The sequence below is a fragment of the Schistocerca cancellata genome, chromosome 5 (genome assembly GCF_023864275.1).
Source record: "Schistocerca cancellata isolate TAMUIC-IGC-003103 chromosome 5, iqSchCanc2.1, whole genome shotgun sequence".
Classification (NCBI taxonomy): domain Eukaryota; kingdom Metazoa; phylum Arthropoda; class Insecta; order Orthoptera; family Acrididae; genus Schistocerca; species Schistocerca cancellata.
Window position 1 is genome coordinate 84,990,400 of NC_064630.1, and position 21,008 is coordinate 85,011,407.

General features: G+C 40.8%; 1 protein-coding gene across 1 annotated transcript in view; it reads right to left on the reverse strand.

The window, feature by feature from the left end:
* The window catches only part of LOC126188842 (cyclin-dependent kinase 9), a 46,069-nt gene extending 27,158 nt beyond the window's left edge, over window positions 1-18,911 (reverse strand). The window contains exons 1-5 of the mRNA XM_049930461.1: window positions 18,650-18,911; window positions 18,425-18,509; window positions 18,251-18,341; window positions 13,804-13,970; window positions 13,543-13,661 (exon numbers count right to left, since the gene is read on the reverse strand). Of these exons, the coding sequence (XP_049786418.1) occupies window positions 13,543-13,661; window positions 13,804-13,970; window positions 18,251-18,341; window positions 18,425-18,509; window positions 18,650-18,810 (623 nt within the window). The 5' untranslated portion in view covers window positions 18,811-18,911. The remainder of the gene's footprint in view (window positions 1-13,542; window positions 13,662-13,803; window positions 13,971-18,250; window positions 18,342-18,424; window positions 18,510-18,649) is intronic.
* Between the last annotated feature and the right edge of the window lie 2,097 nt (window positions 18,912-21,008).

Consider the following 21,008-nt stretch of genomic DNA (forward strand, 5'->3'; position numbering starts at 1 on the left):
ATTATTTCCTGCCTGCCTGACAACGTAAAATGTGCAACCCAGCAAGTTTAGTGGACGAACTGCAGCCTGAGGATGTTTAAAGAATGAAAGCAGTCTTAAAAAATATTTAAAAAATAAAAAATATATTTGTAATTATACAGCTGAGATGGTTTCCATTAATCATTAATATTAGTTTTTTTATGGTTTTAGGCCCCCCCACCCCACCACAATGAACCATGGACCTTGCCATTGGTGGGAAGGCTTGCGTGCCTCGGCGATACAGATAGCCGTACCATAGGTGCAACCACAACGGAGGAGTATCTGTTGAGAGGCCAGACAAAGGTGTGGCTCCTGCACCAGCCTTTTCAGTAGTTGCAAGGGCAACAGCCTGGTTGATTGACTGATCTGGCCCGGTAACACAAACCAAAACGACCTTGCTGTGCTGGTACTGCGAACGGCTGAAAGCAAGGGGAAACTACAGCCGTAATTTTTCCTCCGGGGGTAAAATAGTTCCCCATTTGGATCTCCGGGCGGGGACTACTAGAGATGATGTGGGCGTTATCAGGAGAAAGAAAACTGGCGTTCTACATATCGGAGCGTGGACTGTCAGATCAATTAATCGGGCAGGTAGGTTAGAAAATTTAAAAAGAGAAATGGATAGGTTAAAGTTAGATATAGTGGGAATTAGTGAAGTTCGGCAGCAGGAGGAACAAGACTTTTGGCCAGGTGAATACAGGGTTATATAAACAAAATCAAATAGGGGTAATACAGGAGTAGGTTTAATAATGAATAGGAAAATAGGAATGCGAGTAAGCTACTACAAACAGCATAGTGAACGCATTATTGTGGCCAAGAAAGATACGAAGCCCACGCCTGCCACAGTAGTACAAGTTTATATGCGAACTAGCTCCACAGATGAAGAGATTGATGAAATGAATAATGAGAAAGAATTATTGCGATAGTGAAGGGAGACAAAAATTTAATTGTCATGGGTGACCGGAATTCGACAGTAGGAAAAGGAAGAGAAGGAAATGTAGTAGGTGAATATGGACTGGGAGTAAGAAATGAAAGAGGAAGCCGCCTGGTAGAATTTTGCACAGAGCACAACTTAATCATAGCTAACACTTGGTTCAAGAATCAAGAAAGAAGGTTGTCTACATGGAAGAAGCCTGGAGATACTAGACAGCATCAGACAGATTTATATAATGGTAACGCAGAGATTTAGGAACCAGGTTTTAAATTGTAAGACATTTCCAGGGGCAGATGTGGGCTCTGACCACAATCTATTGCTTATGAACTGCAAAAAGGTGGGAATTTAAGGAGATGGGACCTGGATAAACTGACTAAACTAGAGGTTGTAGAGAATTTCAGGGAGGGCATAGGGGAACAATTTACAAGAATGGGGGAAAAAAATACAGTCGAAGAAGAATGGGTAGCTTTGAGGGATGAAGTAGTGATGGCAGCAGAGGATCACCTAGGTAAAAAGACAAGGGCTAGTAGAAATCCTTGGGTAACAGAAGAGATACTGAATTTAATTGATGAAAGGAGAAAATATAAAAATGCAGTAAATGAAGCAGGCAAAAAGGAATACAAACGCCTCAAAAATTAGATCGACAGGAAGTGCAAAATGGCTATGCAGGGATGGCTAGAGCACAAATTTAAGGATGTAGAGGCACATATCACCAGGGGTAAGATAGATACTGCCTACAGGAAAATTAAAGAGACCTTTGGAGAAAAGAGAACCACTTGTATGAATTTCAAGAGCTCAAACAGAAACCCAGTTTTAAGCAAAGAAGGGAAAGCAGAAAGGTGGAAGGAGGTATATAGAGGGTCTATACAAGGGCGATGCACTTGAAGACAATATTACGGAAATGGAAGGGGATGTAGATGAAGGTGAAATGGGAGAGATGATACTGCGTGAAGAGTTTGACAGAGCACTGAAAGACGTGAGCAGAAACAAGGCCCCGGGAGTAGACAACATTCCATTAGAACTACTGACTGCTTTGGGAGTGCCAGTCCTGACAAAACTCTACCATCTGGTGAGCAAGATGTATGAGACAAGCGAAATACCCTCAGACATCTAGAAGAATATAATAATTCCAATCCCAAAGAAAGCAGGTGTTGACAGATGTGAAAATTACCAAACTATCAGTTTAATAAGCCACAGCTGCAAAATACTAACGCGAATTCTTTACAGACGAATGGAAAAACTAGTAGAAGCCAACCTTGTGGAAGATCAGTTTGGATTCCGTAGAAATATTGGAACACGTGAGGCAATACTGACCTTACGACTTATCTTAGAAGCTAGATTAAGGAAAGGCAAACCTACGTTTCTAGCATTTGTAGACTTAGAGAAAGCTTTTGACAATGTTGACTGGAATACTCTCTTTCAAATTCTGAAGGTGGCAGGGGTAAAATACAGGGAGCGAAAGGCTATTTACAATTTGTACAGAAACCAGATGGCAGTTATAAGAGTCGAGGGGCATGAAAGGGAAGCAGTGGTTGGGAAGGGAGTGAGACAGGGTTGTAGCCTCTCCCCGATGTTATTGAATGTGTATATTGAGCGAGCAGGAAAGGAAACAAAAGAAAAATTCGGAGTAGGTATTGAAATCCATGGAGAAGAAATAATGACATTGGAATTCTGTCAGAGACAACAAAGGACTTGGAAGAGCAGTTGAACAGAATGGATAGTGTCTTGAAAGGAGGATATAGCATGAACATCAACAAAAGCAAAGTGAGGATAATGGAACGTAGTCAAATTAAGTCTGGTGATGCTGACGGAATTAGATTTGGAAATGAGACACTTAAAGTAGTAATGGAGTTTTACTATTTGGGGAGCAAAATAACTAATGATGGTCAAAGTAGAGAGAATATAAAATGGAGTCTGGCAATGGCAAGGAAAGCGTTTCTGAAGAAGAGAAATTTGTTAACATCGAGTATAGATTTCAGTGTCAGGAAGTCGTTTCTGAAAGAATTTGTATGGAGTGTAGCCATGTATGGAAGTGAAACATGGACGATAGTTTGGACAAGAAGAAAGAAGCTTTCGAAATGTGGTGCTACAGAAAAATGCTGAAGATTAGATGGGTAGATCACATAACTAATGAGGAGGTACTGAATAGGATTGGGGAGAAGAGGAGTTTGTGGCACAACTTGACTAGAAGAAGGGATCGGTTGGTAGGACATGTTCTGAGGCATCAAGGGATCACCAGTTTAGTATTGGAGGGCAGCATGGAGGGTAAAAATAGTAGAGGGAGACCAAGAGATGAATACACTAAGCAGATTCAGAAGGATTTAGGTTGCAGTAGGTACTGGGAGATGAAGGATCTTGCACAGAACAGAGTAGCATGTAGAGCTGCATTAAACCAGTCTCTGAACTGAAGACCACAACCACAACAACAACATGGTTTTAGGATGCAGAACTGCTACGGTCATTAGAGCCCGGTCCGTGACTTTTCGCTCCCGGGATTGGAATGACTCCTTACCCTCTCCCTTAAAACCCACATCCTTTCGTCTTTCCCTCTCCTTCCCTCTTTCCTGATGAAGCAACCTTGGGTTGCGAAAGCTAGAAATTTGTTTGTGTGCAATTTTTATTTTGTCTATCTACCAGCGTTTTCTCGTTTGTTAAGTCACAGCATCTTTGTTTTTATATATATTTTTCCCACGTGGAATGTTTCCCTCATAACCACTATAGAAGTAGGGGGGTGTTGTTTTCCCAAAAAGAGCTTCAAATGACCGTCGTCATCACACTGACACTAATAAACTCGAGGACGCGATCGGCTGAGTGTGTCATCTGCTGAAATGGAAGATGTATCAGGCGATAGCTGTAGACAGGCGCATAGCGGAGTAACATAGGGGCAATCAAGTAAAAGGTGTCTCACCGTCCACAGTTGAGAGCAGGGGGGACAAAGTGGGGGAGGATCGCCACTTAAAAGATGTTAGTGGCTAAAACGACAGTGCCCTATCAGGAGTCTAGTTAAACTTACCTTCTCCCATCAATGAGTTTGGGAGGAAGCAGTCCAAGCCCAGGGAAGAGCTTTCACATTCCGCAATTTATTATTGGGAAATGTAGACCAATGTGCGTGCCATAAAAGAGCAACACAATGACATAAAGCACTCTGTAGATCAGCGAAGGGAACCATGCGAACAGCAGGCTGAAGAGAGACTGCGGCCTTGGCCGCTATATAGGCCACCTCGTTTCCACGGATACCAACGTGTCCTGGGATCCAGAGGAACACCACAGAGATGCCGAGCAAGTGGAGGCAGTCCTGAATCCGGTGGACCAGAGGGTGGACAGGGTAAAGAGCTTGGAGACTGGGGAGAGAGCTGAGCAAATCTGAGCATATAATATACTGTAGCCGCTGATGGCGAAGGATGTATTTGATAGCCTGGATAACAGCGTAAAGCTCCGCAGTAAAAACCAAACACTGATCGGGAAGCCAAAATCAATTAGGGGTGTCACCAACAATAGAGGCACTCCCAAAACCAAATGATGTTTTAAGCCGTCAGTGTAAATAAATGTGGCATCCTTCATTTGTGCGCATAGAGCAGCAAATGTCCGACAAACGAGAGAAGGGGTACCATCCTTGGGAAGCTGACAAAGGTCAAGGAGCAGGGAGGTCCGGGAGCGAAGCCAAGGCGGTGCTGTACCCCCAGTTGTCAAGAAAGTTTTGAGAAAATGGAAGGAAAGAGAACATAGCAGTTGATGGAAGCGGACTCCCGGTGGTAGTAGGGAGGAAGGGCGGCCTACATACCCTAAATCCAAGGAGGCATCGAAAAAAGGTAATGGGCAGGATTAGCAAGCATGGAAGACCGATGGCTAGCATAATGACTCAGAAGGACAGCTCGCCGATTGGACAGCGGAGGGTCAGCAGTCTTCATAAAGGCCTTCCGCAGGGCTGGTGTAAAGAGCTCCAGACGCTAAACGCAATCCACGGTGATGGACAGAGTCGAGATGCCAAAGAATAGACGGCCAAGCAGAGGAGTAAACTATGCTTCCATAGTCCAATTTCGAGCGCACTAAGGCGTGATAGACACAGAAGGACCACTTGGTCCACTCCCCAGAAGGTACCATCGAGAACACGGCGAGTGTTGAGGGATCGCAGACAACGAACCAAAAGATAGGAAACGTGGGAGGACCAGCATAGTTTTCTGTCAAACATAAGACCCAAGAATTTAGCGATGTCTGCAAACGGAAGGTTGACAGGGCCTAGATGTAGGGAAGGCGGAAGAAACTCCATACAGCGCCAAAAATTGACACAAACGGTCTTACTGGGAGAAAAGCGGAAACCGGTTTCGATGCTCCAAGAATGGAGGCGATCAAGACATCCTCGAAGACAATGTTCAAGAAGGCTGGTCTGTTGAGAGCTGTAGTAGATCGCAAAATCGTTCACAAAGAGGGAGCCCACGATATCGGGAAGGAGACAATCCATAATTGGATTTATGGCAATGGAAAACAGTACAACACTTAGCACGGAGCCCTGGGGGTACCCCATTTTCTTGGGAGAAAGTATCGGAGAGAATAGTGTTCACCCGCACTTTAAATGTGTGCTCTGCCATAAATTCACGAATAAAAAGGGGCAGCCGACCTCGAAAGCCCCAAGAGAACAGTGTGCGGAGAATGTCTGTCCTCCAACAGGCATCATATGCTCTCTCCAGACCAAAAAATATTGCTACCGTTTAGCATTTCCTGAGACAATTGTTCGTGATATAAGCGGAGAGAGCAACAAGATGGTCAACTGCAGAACGATGCTTTCGGAAACCGCATTGGGTAGGTGTTAGACTTCGGGACTCCAGCCACCAGGCTAAACGGCAATTCACCATACGCTCCAAAACCTTAGATACACTGCTCGTGAGAGAAATGTGGCGATAGCTAGAGAGGAGATATTTGTCCTTTCCAGGTTTCGGAACACGAACGACGATAGCTTCCTGCCATCTTCTGGGAAAAGTACTGTCGGCCAAAATTCGATTATAAAGGCGAAGGAGGTACCGCAGACTATGGTATCGTAAATGCAGCAACATTTGGATGTGGATACCATCCGGTCCTGGGGCGGAAGAGCGAGAAGAAGAGAGTGCGTGTTGGAGTTCCCGCATGGAGAAAACAGTATTATAGCTCTCGCTATTTTGAGAGGACAAAGCAAGAGGTTGCACTTCCACTGCACGTTTCTTTCGGAGAAAGGCTGGTGGGTAATTTGAAGAGCACAAAATCTCAGCAAATTGTTGACCCAATGAGTTAGAAATTGCGACAGGGTCCACTAAGATATCATGCGCGACAGTGAACCCAGAGATCAGGGAGAAACTAGGCACGCCAGATAACCGTCGAATTAGACTCGAAACTTCTGAGAAGGGAGTGAAGGTGTTTAAAGATCTAGTAAAGAAGTCCCAGCTTGCCTTCTTGCTATTCTGGATGACAACGGCTTCGTGCATGTAACTGCTTCTAGTGGAGGCAGTTGGCCAAAGTAGGATGGTGGCAGAAAACGCAAAGAGCACATCGCCGCTCATGTATTGCGTCATGGAACACCTCTTTTCACGAAAGAACTGGGCGGCGCCAGGGCAAACCGGAGGTGCAAGGTATTGAACGCTCCGCAGCTGTAGGAATGACTTCCGTGACATGAGTGACCTGATCGTCGATGCTAAGAAAGTGACGGTCATTGAATGTCGCTAGAGATGTAAAAAGTGTCCAATCGGCTTGGGCAAACTTCCAGAGTCTCAGGCACATAGACGGCAGTTGTGGCTGCCATCTAAGGACACATGGAAAATGGTCACTCTAGTGTGTATCAGCAAGAGTGAACCATTCAAAGCGCCGAGACAGCTGAACAGTACCAGCCGAAAGGTCCAAATGAGAGAAATTCGTCATGGAGGCAGACAAAAATGTAGGTTCCCCAGTGATGAGGCAAACAAGATCCGCTTGATGGAGGACATCAATCAACAGGGAGCATCGTGGGCAAGGACGCGGAGATCCCCAAAACGGGTGGTGGGCATTGAAGTCCCCTACCAGCAAACAGGGGGACGGGAGCTGACCAAGGAGGTCAAGGAGATCAGCTCGTGCCCCATCAGTGTGGACGATGGAATGTATACGGTACAAAGAGAGAAGGTGTATCCAGAAAGGGAAAGACGGACAGCAACAGTTTGGAACGAACTGTTTAACGGGATTGGGTGATAATGGACGGTATCATGGAGAAGAATCATAAGTCCCCCATGTGCTGGAGTGCCATCAACGGAGGGGAAATCTAACCGGACTGACTTAAAATGAGGGAAAACAAAGCAATCATGGGGACGTAGCTTTGTTTCCTGAAGACAGAAGATGACCGTTGAGTAGCATCGTAAGAGGATCAACAATTCATCCCAATTGGCTCTAAAGCCACGGATATTCCAATGGATAATTGACATAGGGTGGACAGAAAAGGAAAGAATCTTACCACAGTTGCTCTCAACTCAACGACTGTTGAGAGCCAGCAGTTGACAGCGTGGAATGGCATTCAGCCAGAGGCAGAAAGATCCTGATCCATGGATTGCTCGGGGGCAGCTAACGCCACCAACAATCTGCTGCCAGCAGTGCTCCTTGGCGACACGGAAGACGGCCGAGGGCGGTTACCGCCAAGTGGCACTGTAGATGAAACACGCCGTGGCAGAAGAGAGGAACTTTGTTTCTTATGAGTCTTCTTGGAAACAGGACGTTGAGATGAGGGAGGAATAGACGGTTGTGAAGTCGGGGTACGTAAAAAAATCTTCGTCGCGAGTAGGCTCTTTTTTGGAAGTTCGGGGTCCCGTGCTCGCCACACACGTATCCACAAAAGAGTCGTGGACCCCCCTGGGGGGATTAATATTAGTGTTATCTGTCGTACTCAACGTGATCAAGAGGACATAAAAAAAACATACTAGCACAGGCAAAGATGACAATCATGGCCAAGAGAAGTCTACTGGTATCAAACACACACCTTAATTTGAGGAAGAAAGTTACAAAAACGTCACTTGGAGCAGAGCATTACATGGTAGTGAATTGTGGACAGTGGGAAGACCACAACAAAAGAGAACCGAAGTGTTTGAGATGTGGTGTTACAGAACATATTTTAAATGTGGCAGACTGATAAGGAATGAGGAGGTTCTCTGCAGAATTGGTAAAGAAAGGAACATATTGAAAACACTAACAAGAACGGGAAGGGTGATCGGACATGTGTTAAAACATCAGGGAATAACCTAAATGGTACCAGATGGCACTGTGGAGGGTAAAAACTGCAGAGGCAGACAGAGATTGGAATACATGAAACACATCTGAGAATACAGGGTTCAAGTGTTACTCTGTGACGGTAAAATTAGCACAGGAGAGGAATTTGTGGCAGGCCACATCAAACCAACTGGAACACTGATGACTTACAAGAAAAAACATGAACTTTGCCTATGTGAGGTGGCTTGCCTGTCTCTGATACAAACAGCTGTACAGTAGGTGAAAGCACAAAAGACGAACATCTATGGAGAGGCCAGACCAACATACGTTTTTTGTAGGACAGCAGCAGCTGCTTTTTTTTATTACCTGCTGGGGCAACAATTCCGTCTTGTAACATTAGTGAACATGACCTTGTCATGCAGGTACTGTGAACAATTGGGACCAGGGGTTAATTACAGCCATTATTTTACTTAAGGGTATGCATATCTACTGTGTAGTTAAACGATAATAGCATACTACAGGTAAAAATATTCCAGAGGGGATTACTCAGGAAGATATCATGAAAAACAAAATCGGCATTCTACAGGTCGCAGCATGGAATGTTGGATCACTTGATCAAGTAGGTAGGTTAGAGAATTTAGAAATGGAAATGGATAGTTGAAGTTGTAGTGGGAATTATCAATAAGCAACAGCAGGAAGAAAAGAACTTCTTGTCAGGTGAGTACAGGATGGTGGTTGTTGTGGTTTTCAGTCCTGAGACTGGTTTGACGCAGCTCTCCATGCTACTCTATCCTCTGCAAGCTTCTTCATCACCCATTACCTACTGCAACCTACATCCTTCTGAATCTGCTTAGTGTATTCATCTCTTGGTCTCCCTCTACGATTTTTACCCTCCACACTGCCCTCCAATGCTAAATTTGTGATCCCTTGATGCCTCATAACATGTCCTACCAACCGGTCCCTTCTTCTTGTCAAGTTGTGCCACAAACTCCTCTTCTCCCCAATTCTATTCAATACCTCCTCATTAGTTATGTGATCTACCCATCTATTCGTCAGCATTCTTCTGTAGCACCACATTTCGAAAGCTTCAAGACACAGACCATTCTGTTCAATTGCTCTTCCAAGTCATTTGCTGTCTCTGATAGAATTACAATGTCATCGTCGAACTTCAAATTTTTTATTCCTTCTCCATGGATTTTAATACCTACTCCAAATTTTTCTTTTGTTTCCTTTACTGCTTGCTCAATATACAGATTCAATAACATCGGGGAGAGGCTACAACCCTGTCTCACTCCCTTCCCAATGACTGCTTCCCTTTCATGCCCCTCAACTCTTAGAACTGCCATCTGGTTTCTGTACAAATTGTAAATAGCCTTTCGCTCCCTGTATTTTACCCCTGCCACCTTTAGAATTTGAAAGAGAGTACTGCAGTCAACATTTCAAAAGCTTTCTCTAAGTCTACAAATGCTAGAAACATAGGTTTGCCTTTCCTTAATCTAGCTTCTAAGATAAGTCGTAAGGTCAGTATTGCCTCACGTGTTCCAATATTTCTACGGAATCCAAACTGATCTTCCTCAAGGTTGGCTTCTACCAGTTTTTCCATCGTCTGTAAAGAATTCGCGTTAGTATTTTGCAGCTGTGGCTTATTAAACTGATAGTTTGGTAATTTTCACATCTGTTAACACCTGCTTTCTTTGGGATTGGAATTATTATATTCTTCTTGAAGTCTGAGGGTATTTCACCTGTCTCATACATTTTGCTCACCAGATGGTAGAGTTTTGTCAGGACTGGCTCTCCCGAGGCCGTCAGTAGTTCTAATGGAATGTTGTCTACTCCCGGGGCCTTGTTTCGACTCAGGTCTTTCAGTGCTCTGTCAAACTCTTCATGCAGTATTGTATCTCCAATTTCGTCTTCATCTACATTCCATTTCCAGAATATTGTCCTCAAGTACTTCGCCCTTGTATAGACCCTCTATATACTCCTTATAAAAAGAAAATCAAATAGTAGCAATGCTGGAGTAGGTATAATAATGAATAAGTAAATAGGAAGATGGCTAACTATGATGAATATTATAGGGAATGATGTTTTTTTATCATAACCAAAATAGGCACAAATCTAATACACACCACAGTTGAACAAGTTTAAATGCTAACTTGTTCTGCATACGAAGATATCGAAAGCATTTATGATGAGACAAAAGAAACTACTCATATGATTAAGGGGAGGGGGGGATACTCAAGAATCAGAAGAACAAGAAACTCAGCACAGACCTCGTACATGAATGAGTTACCCTTTCATTTTATTCCCCCACTGGATATCAGTTCAGTATCTGCCTTCTGCTCAAGTACATTTTTGTGGCCATTCCACATTATATCACTCAAAGGCAAATGCTCATGTGTCTGCAGTTTTGACAGATTCTAATAGTTGCTTGACAATAGTGTAATAAACCAATAGTACAATGGAAAATAAAGGACGGAATGTAACAATATTATGAGAAGGAGATTTGCCACTCACCATATAGTGGAGATTCTGAATCGCAGATAGGCACAACAAAAAGATTTTCTTTTTCACATTTCCTGTGTTTATATTGAAGGGTAGCTGGCAATCATTACATGGCATGATCAACCTCAGGTCTTCCTCCGCTTTGCTACAATGTCTAATATTTTCCCCCACCTCCCTACCCCACAACCTACTGTCACTGCACCTGTCGGCAGTCTAGTCCCTGCACACAGCATTCATCTCTCTCCCCACCCATACACTACTATCCCTTCCCCACCTCCTCCACATTGCTGCTTACATCCCATATGGTGTTGCATTGTGGCCGTGTGTGTGTGTGTGTGTGTGTGTGTGTGTGTGTGTGTGTGTGTGTGTGCGCTCGCTATATACGAGTGTTTTAATTGTGCCTGTCTGCAACTTGACGCGCCTTCTTTGCGGTAAGTAGCAATCTTTTCCTACATTATCGATGTTTGATGCCTCGTATTCAAATTTGTTATCCATGAAAAGATCACAAGAAATGACAATGTTATCTAACAGATTATATATATGACTAATGACTGTCCCTCCATAATAAGTCTTGAATCCAATCCCCATCTGGTTTGACATCCCATAAACCTATAGTTTATCAGGTGATATTGTGAAACTGCACTGAAAACAAGCATCATAGCATGATTGTATGCTAACAGAGACAAACTTGTGGGTATCATGAATGGAAAGAGCAAGATATGTTTCTCATGACATGCACTTGCGGTATCCACTTTCATTCTTACAGAGAAATTGTTCAGTCCCAATGTCATGGAACTTTTACTAACTCCATGGGACTGCTAAAAACAAAATTCTGATAGAAAGGTCAAAAATCTCAATAACTAGTACATAGTCTAACTGACATCACAATGGCTACAGTAGCCTTCACTTGTTTGAACCTAAGACAGGCAACATTAAGGTGGAAAACGGATGTGGTTATTAGAGAAAGGGTCAATGGTCAATGAAGAAAATGTGTTAAAAACAGAGATAAGAGCCTCATAACAAAATAATTCAAAAAGTTGTGTGCTTATTACCACAGGTAAGGTGGCAAGCATTTCATATAATTTATACAGACACCCACTAAAGATTCATGCATACCGTATTTACTCGAATCTAAGCCGCACCTGAAAAATGAGACTCGAAATAAAGGAAAAAAAAATTCCCGAATCTAAGCCGCACCTGAAATTTGAGACTCGAAATTCAAGGGGAGAGAAAAGTATTAGGCCGCACCTCCAAATCGAAACAAAGTTGGTCCATTGTCATATGAGACACAATTTAGGTCGAATGAATGACGATACAGCTACAGTAGTTTGGTTCGAGTCGTAAGCTTAGCAGTTAAGCTTTATCAGGTAGCCATTGCTACGCGTCACGCGCTCCGTCCGTATTTATGTGAGTACCCTTCCTTTTTCACGTGCTTCGTCTGGTTTGAATCGATTGCTTATTTTGCTTCGATCTTATAAGTGCCATTTTCTTTGTTATAGGTGTATACGTCACTCTAAGCTGAAAATGCATTACTGTACTGTCATGCATTGTTCGTCGCATTCTGATAGTGCGTGTTTACGACCTGTCGCCGCTAGCGGCATGGCTTGCTTTTGTACGCGCTACCACCGCTTACAATAAAAAGAGAGGAATTGTCTCATTAGCGAAACAATGGCAAAAGACTTATTTGTTGTTACTTACACTGCTGCTTTCTTTGATAATGATCAACAAGAACCAAATAATAGACTGCGTATGATAGAACATGTTCTGAACGAGAGTTGGCGAAAATTTTTCTCCGTTTGAAAATCTTTGCGGCCGCTTCTTTAGTACATCAAATTCTGCACAGAAATTAGTCATTTTAGATTTATAAATCTAGTCAGTTGCCGTGCTTCAATTCTGACTGTATCACTACTAGGCATAAGAATAATACGAATATAAACATGACACGATAAGTATATTCTTCCGCGTTTGCTGTTGTCTCACTCTAGTTTCGTAGTTTATTGGGCACAGAGGATTTAAATGAGATAGCAGCAAACACGAAACAATACATGGCAAAATGTTTATATTCGTATTATTCTTATGGTGAAGAGAATACTGCATGTGATTCACAATACATAAAAGTTCCTATTAGCAACCATCTCTTCTCACAGGTAGGAAAAAATTCAGAATGTAGAGTTGGTCATATTGACAAACATCCCAAACAGTCTTGCCAGTCTGATTTTCGCAGTACATTGAAATTCTGCTACATTCGAAGATGAACAATACGGAATTTGTATTTACTTCGTTGGATATTGTATGAAAAAGCAGTGGTTGAAACTCGGGGCCGAGAACAAAAAGCTCGTCTTCCACCCTTTTTTTTTAAATTTATTTACTGACGCGGAGGTTTTGGCGCCAGTATTTATCTTTGTGCCTATTATACAAAGCATGCCTCTGTCGTGCTACATATATTCGACGGCAGAAGTTAGTAGTGGCGGCACCTACCAACATTTTTCAGAACTTCTGCTTGCTTTGCACTCGATTCTAAGCCGCAGGCAGTTTTTCGGATTACAAAAAATGGGAAAAAAGTGCGGCTTAGATTCGAGTAAATACGGTAATTATTTTTTTTATTTGGACTGTTTAATTAGTAAATTTGGTGCTGTTAAAAATATCATTAAAATCATTCCACATCTAAGTTATAGACTGTTCTGTTTATGAAGTTAGAGTCTATGTATGCATTTCAGATGCAAACTGTATAATCCAAGATTTGAAAGAGATGCCTGTTGCAAGAGTATATGTTTCAGATATTACTGTCACTATAAACTAATCATAAATTTTTAACTTACTCTCACCTGTCTTTTGTCCATGATACAATGAGAGGCCAAAGAACAAGCAAAAACTTTAAAGGGAACTTAAATTAGAATTACCTGTTCCCTTGACCATTTTTATTTGCACTAAATGCTCTTGCCAGACCAAAGTCAGCTAACTTTAAGATGCCATTTTTTGTAATAAGGACATTAGCAGCTTTCATATCTCTATGTAGTATCTGAAAGTATGAATAAAATTTAGTTAATGTATATAGAGTTAGGCTCCAAACTTAATTTCAAAATAAAACATTCATATTTGTAACATTCCACTATTACTTGTTTGTTTAATGTAATTTATTTATTTGTGAAATAAGAACATACCTTGTTGCTGTGGATATAATACAAGCCATTTAGCAGTTGCTGCATTACTTTTTTAATCTCTCCCAAGCTAAATTTCACATTAACATTAGACAGCAAGCCAGCTAAATCATGTTCACAGAAGTCGAACACCAGATAAAATGTGGATCGGTAACGGTTGTGCTGGGAAGCTGCAAATGGGGAGGAAAAAAACCAGTAACTTAAAATTGTTTTCATGTCATAAGTTAAGAGAACACAATGTCAACTACATGTTTTTCTGTAAGCAGGTAAATATTTGCTGATTTCTGTATGTGCTGCACAGTTACATGTATCGTAATGACACTAAATAATAGACACATTTATTAACTGCACAGCATTCAGTTTTTAACAGGACGAAGACTGAACCCCCCCCCCCCCCTCTCTTTCTCCAGTACAGGATTTAAATTTAATGGAAAAATTCTAGCATAAATCCCCACCTTTTTGTGAAGAATTTAAGCTATATATTAGTTACAATTGGTTATGTGGTTAACTTTGTACTTGGGTAGCAACTATAGTGGTCCAAGGTTCATTGCCAGTAAAGTGAAACCATTATCACATAGTTGTAATTACAGTATACTGCCATGAAGACCATTAAAATTTGTAAGTAATACAGCTTGCTGTTTCTCCCACACCTGATAATGCAAGTCTTACAAATTTTTTTCCTCCATATACTGAATGGTAATCTCTCTTCAGATCAATGTTTCCATACCCCTCAGTAGTCTCAATTATTGTATTATTATACTGTAACATTTCAGTCCTCAGTGGTCAGTTTCTATGGCCATCATATTGTCTAATGCTGTTGGTACTTTTGCTTCACTGCTGTATAATTGAAACCTCTACCAGAAAGTGGACATATCTGATGGCCTATTCAATTTTTCCTCACAAATTGCTATTCATATTAGTTTCCTGTCCTGGCAATTGTTTCCCAGGTTAAATAAACCAACACACTGAAAGACCTTAAGAGTTTGTAAAGTAATTCATCTTAAATCTCAATAATACAGACATATCATTGCCCAAGAAGTACTACCAGTTAATCCATGGAACAAAATTTCTTATGGTGTTTAGCACATTCTGGGCATATGTACATTAGCACAAAATATAAAACATTCTCATACTGAACAATTTTTATGGTCTTCCTTGTCCCCCACCCCCATTTCATCGCAAACTCCTTAACTGTAAGGTCTTTCTACAACACAGATCTAGTGGCAATGTCAAGCTGAATGGCCAAAAGCAATTTTCCTGTAGATATCATGAAAGCCTTCTACAATGAGTTTTTCACCCTGCAGCATGTCTCTGGTTATGCATAGGAAGCCTAACGCACACATTCTGCAGTGAGAGCCATACACTCCTCACATAAATATAACCTTTTTGTTTGTTTCTTTTGTGTTAGTTCATGATCCAGACATTGTGCAAGTGAACTAAACCTTTGCAACTTAGCATCTGCAGATTCTCTCTCTCTCTCTCTCTCTCTCTCTCTCTCTCTCTCTCTGGCAGTGTACACCAGGAGTTAGTCTAGTGGTCACTGTCGACAGTTTGCAAACCGGTCAACTGGACATGTGCAACAACATACAGTTTGATACCTTCACACTGCCACCACACTTTTGTGTTGTATTTGTCACAACACTTAGGTTTAGTTGTCAATGTATAAGTTCTTTTCACATTATACTGGATCACTAAATGGCCCTATTCAGTGTTTTTCATAATCCAATTAGTGTCCTACAAAAAATATGCTTTTAGTTTGGAACACATTAAAGGTTATCAACAACCCACTGCTGTTTTTAAGATTTGTAACACTGATGATAAAATGTCATGACAGGTAGGAAGCAAAAAGAGTCACCAACTACAAGTGTGAAATTCAACATTGAAGTCACCCCTGGTGAAAGTTCCAGCTTCCATCTAGTTTGTAGTGTTGAACTACACGAAAAAGTTTTGGCAAACAGGGGAAGGAAGCCTACACTTTCACATGGGCAAGGGACCAAATTTCTATAGACATAGGAAAAAAAAGCAACAATATAGTTTGCAATTCAGAAAATTACAAATTCATCTGTTACTTTGCTACACTATTACCTACATTCCTGTAAGGTGTATGTAAATGTTTTGTACAGCCGATAAATAAGCTAGGCAACAACTTTTAGAGTATGCAATCTACATGTTTGCTCTTTTACTAGAGTGCATTAAGGAAATGAAGGTTAACAGTGATGCACATATACCTGTAAAAACATGTTGACAGATGATACACATGAAAACACCAAGGAAGTATGCTACCACAATAAAACAAGACATTCTACCAATCTATAAATTACTGTAAAACAATACCAGGTAAATTTAATAGACACATAAAAATGCACAAAAATTAAGTAAGAGCAAAGAAGTGACACATAGGACCTTAACTGTACGTATGGGCGAAATAAAGATGGCATGTTTTACAAAAGACGCATTTTCACATTTTAAATTTATTTGGCTTACATACAGACAAAAATAATATCTTCATCATCCAGCATGGCAATCTTGGCCTACCCCAGTGATAACAAAATACTTTTTTTTTTTTGTCACGAGAACTACACAACAGTACACAAAGAATTATAGCTGTACTTTTGATAATCTCCTCCGATTTATATCACCAGTTTCGAAATGTTTACCTTAATCTTAGTATCAAAACAGTCACATAAATGCCACATTCACAGTGTGAATGGGAACTGCTGCTCACACAAAGCACTGCCTTGTGTAAATTGGCCACATCATCATCATCCTATCTGATAATGTATCACAGATCTATTGTAATACACAAAGTTAAACTTCTTTATAACCACCTGCTAACAGAAACCAAAGGAAAAAGAAAATTTTCTCTTCTGCCAAATAAGGCAAAAAGCTGCCATGGTGTAAGTTTCAAACCCCTTTCAGGAACTACTGTTACTTTTAGGCATAATAACTGGGAACACTAAACCCAAGTAGGCCTACCTCAATTTTGCAGAATTTAAAGAATAATAATGGTATGTAGTGCTACTCTTCTAGGCCTACAAGCTAACTGAGTCACCTACAAATTCATGAAAAATTCAACAGCTGATTGCTCAGCAATAAACTGGCAAACTGAACACTTGTACAGAACATGATGAAATTGTTTCTACTGCAGTTTAAAAGATCCTGGAACACACATTGTAAGCAGTTGAGAACAATACAGATGGAGCACCTATTACACACATCTCTGTAGAAAACATTACCTCCACATTATTAATCAACTTAACATATGATCAGAGCAGATAAACTTTCAACAACATTAAAAGAGCCAAAGCTCCTTTGAAAATGTTCAAAAATCTTCACTTAATGTAACTGAGAACCTTACGGGCCTCAATTTTGAGATTGTAGCATTTATGCATGCTCCTCACATATGTTCATCTTATTGTGAACCAACTTCATCTGTGTTTTATGTAGGCTCAACATCGTATATATGAGCATACAGGGAAAGATTTTTCACCGGTTTCGCTGATATTCACTTTCATATGGACATTGTGTTCTGTGCTTTAAGCTCTTATGGTTCTCAGTAGCTCAAACATATTATAAAACATGGCACTCTTGGTAATACTCCACGTAAGTACTTTCATATAATATGAATCACATCCTACAGCTACTACAATAAATGAGCTACAACTGCCAGAAACCACAATATTTCTAATTTGCTCAGTAAATGTCAGGTTAAACATTCAAAAGTCCCAGTTCAGTCACTAATCACTTCAAGCTTTTCTGACATTTTTCACTTCTCTCACTCCTGACTATTTGTGAACCTGAAATGTGCCAAGCAGAACTGAGGTCCAGAGTCCATGTTAAAATGTAGTTGTCATAACTTGCTGGTAAGTAGATTCAAAGGTCAGATGAAAGAACAGTAACAACATACCATCTCCAACAGAAACACACTTAGAAAAGCACTGCACTGTTTCAAGCAACCTTAGCATTTTGATCAGTTTTTCCATGTAGGATAGCAAGATACATAAGCCAACTACCAATTCAACAAGGTGTCACAAAGTTGCTTTTACACTGCAGTACTGCCTTTCACCATCATAATAACTGGGTTGATGGTGTACTCACTCAATTTTCATGTGTAAGTCATAATATTTCCATGGAAAATTAAACCCCCGCAGTAAGGCAAATTATAAGCAAGCACTGTTTTCACGATTTTTTCCCGTTGCAAAATACACCTTCACTACATTTAATAAATAAAATATCAACAAACACAAGTTTTTCTTGTTTTACAACACTTCCCAGCACTCTGAGAACACTCCCGCGTTCTGATCACATTACATTGTTGACATTTATACCAGGGGACAATGAAATAAACTATCCGGCGCTACATAAGGGCACCACGTAAAAAAAAACACTATGCATAGAACAATTCTGCAATCTCCATAAGTTAAAATTATTCGCATTTGTGAAACACTACCTTTGGTCCGGCAAATTTCTATCAGATTCACGACGTTTTCATGTTTGAGAAGTTGCAATATTCTTATTTCCCTCAACGCCGTAATTGGAAACTGAAACAAAAATTCCATTAGAAATATGAAGTAATCACACAAGTATGCAAAAATGTATTGTTATGAAATCGGATTAAACATACTCCCTCTTTTTCGTTGTCCATCAGAACTTTCTTCATCGCGACAAACTTCTTCGCATTTTTCTTATCACGTGCCTTAAACACTTCCCTGGGAAACAAACAAATCAACGTTTAATAACGCGAGTGAAAGCATTTAACCAAAAAAGGTACATGTAAGGCCTATCCTACTGGATTGTTGATAAGTACGAAAATCTTGAACTAGGTCTAGATTCACAACACAAAACATACCCGAATGTTCCCTGGCCTATTTTGGCGACCTTTTCGTATTTCGTTGCCTCATCACAGTATGGGAAATCAAATTCTTCAATGTATTTTTCTTTCTCTTTAATATTCATAACCGAGCTAGTACTGCTGCTTTCTCCAGTTCTCGCTGCAGCACTAGCCATCATTTTTCCTACCCGTACCTAGTTTCTTATTAGGGTATTAACTTTAGTGAGCACGAACATTCAAAACATTTACAAATGCTTTCATACTCGCCATTGCATCATGAACAGCAAAGATCTTTGGCGAACACTTCAAAACAACAGGTATTGCCAACATTACAGTTGGCGGCTTTAGCAAAAAAACAAAGATAAGCAAAGGCATAATTTATGATTTCAGCTCAAATTCGTAATTACTAATGTTAATGTAAAGTATACTTGTTTTCATAAATTAACACATTGAAAGTATACTTCAATGTATTTACAGCAATAATATGAAAATATACAATAATTGTTTTTTTCCCTAGATAATTGAAAGGCTCGACTATTTGATATTAAGTGGCACTGAAATAATCCAACTCTTAATCAAAATTAACACATATGGAAAAAAAGACACTTTACGATTATAAAAATTAACAACAAACTTCCATTTAAACACACAAAAAAGAATCGTAGCTTGCACTTACGTTGCCAACAGAGTGGTTTTTCGCCAATAAAAGCTTGACTGCGCTCCAATACGTGCACAAAGATACGCACTTCCATACTCACAGCTAGCACACCACTCCCCGCAGATCGCTTGCGCTACACTAAACGATTGCTAACGCTGCATAGAGTTTATAGTTACGATTCTCGATAAGCTGTTTCGATATTCTCTCGATAGTCGAATATTGCAGTCTGCTCTCTTGCGCTGAAACAGAAATGAGAGTAATATAAGAAACATATAATGCTAAAATAACTAAAAATCCGTTTAATATTTACAGTTTCCATCTGAAATCAAATAGAAACTAATTCTACCTTTTACAGCACTTCGAAAGACAGTAATAAGAGCATTATTCCCCTTTAATTTTGGAAGAGGTTTACATTTTTCCATTCCGAGGCGGACTAAATTCATTTTGGCAACCCAATGCTACGACACTAGTAACTGCACTGATTGTGTGCTTTTAATGTTATTATATTGTTCATTTTAGTGTAATATTATTATACAGTAACGCAATTCTTATGTAGTCCGCCAAGTCGTAACACATCAGTGACGCAGAACTTGTAAAAACAACTGGTAATACTAATAGTAGTAGTAAGACATAGAAATGTAGGAAACTTGGTGGATGCGTTTCTAACTTACTCTTTGTCACACATATAGAGCGGACACTTGGCGCCGCCTGGAATTTGGGTAAAGTCTTTTTATTCATTACAGAATTCTCTAGAATTTCTAGCAGTCATTGTCTGCGACTCCACTAAAACGCAGATTTAACATTGTCGACAGTGACGAAAAATACTGCAGCCTTAGCAGTCCTTATATTACTTAGCTATTACTCCGTTCATGGAAAATTATACTGATTGCATGGTGAGGCTGTGGTTCCGGCGCTAATCTGCAGTCTAAATGGATACAAGAGTGCACATACCCAGGGAAAACCCGTCGGGCGGGGGGGGGGGGGGGGGAGGAAGGTGGCGGCCCCGCCACCCTTAGCTCTCAGCGAAAGGAAAAAATATTGTGAAGTCAGGCGCTTTTCCTTGAGAAAATTATCTAACAGTCGGTATTACTCAAATTTTTAACAGGGTTGGAACTATAACTTTTTTATGACTACTTTACAGTTCGTCATTCGTCTTCCAAAATATTTAAAATAGTCAATACTCCCAGGTCATACCCTCCCCCCCCCCCGTCCCCCCTTACAAACTACGGGCGCGCTTGGGTGTGGATGCCGCCATTTGAAATGCATTGTGGTAGCTTCTGACGTTCTGTGAGGTGACCTGCCTTGACGTGGGGCCTTACTTGAATGGACCTTTACAGAACCGTGCAGAAATAGTGACTTTAATCTTTTTCTGTCGCGTTCTCGTTCAGCTCTAACCGAGCTACAGAAAGCTGTGTGTCTAACTCGATGGTAAAGTGCCAGTCATCCGTCCCCTATTCCCGTAAGGATGTTCCATCCTCTTGGTGCACAGTGAAATCTCAACAGTTGCTACCATTTACCTGTGGAAAAAGAAAACCCAAAATGGACTGCTAAATCTGTATTCCGTCTCACAAGACAGAGCTGAGCTGTTGCAGTTCTCTCGGACGAACAAAACCACGCTATATAGGATGAGCCGTAAGTCAGTTGTCACAATCCATAGGATACGGTGCGGTGCCTGTGGAGCGCGGTGGGGAACGGGCAGAACTCTTGATGACGTCAGAA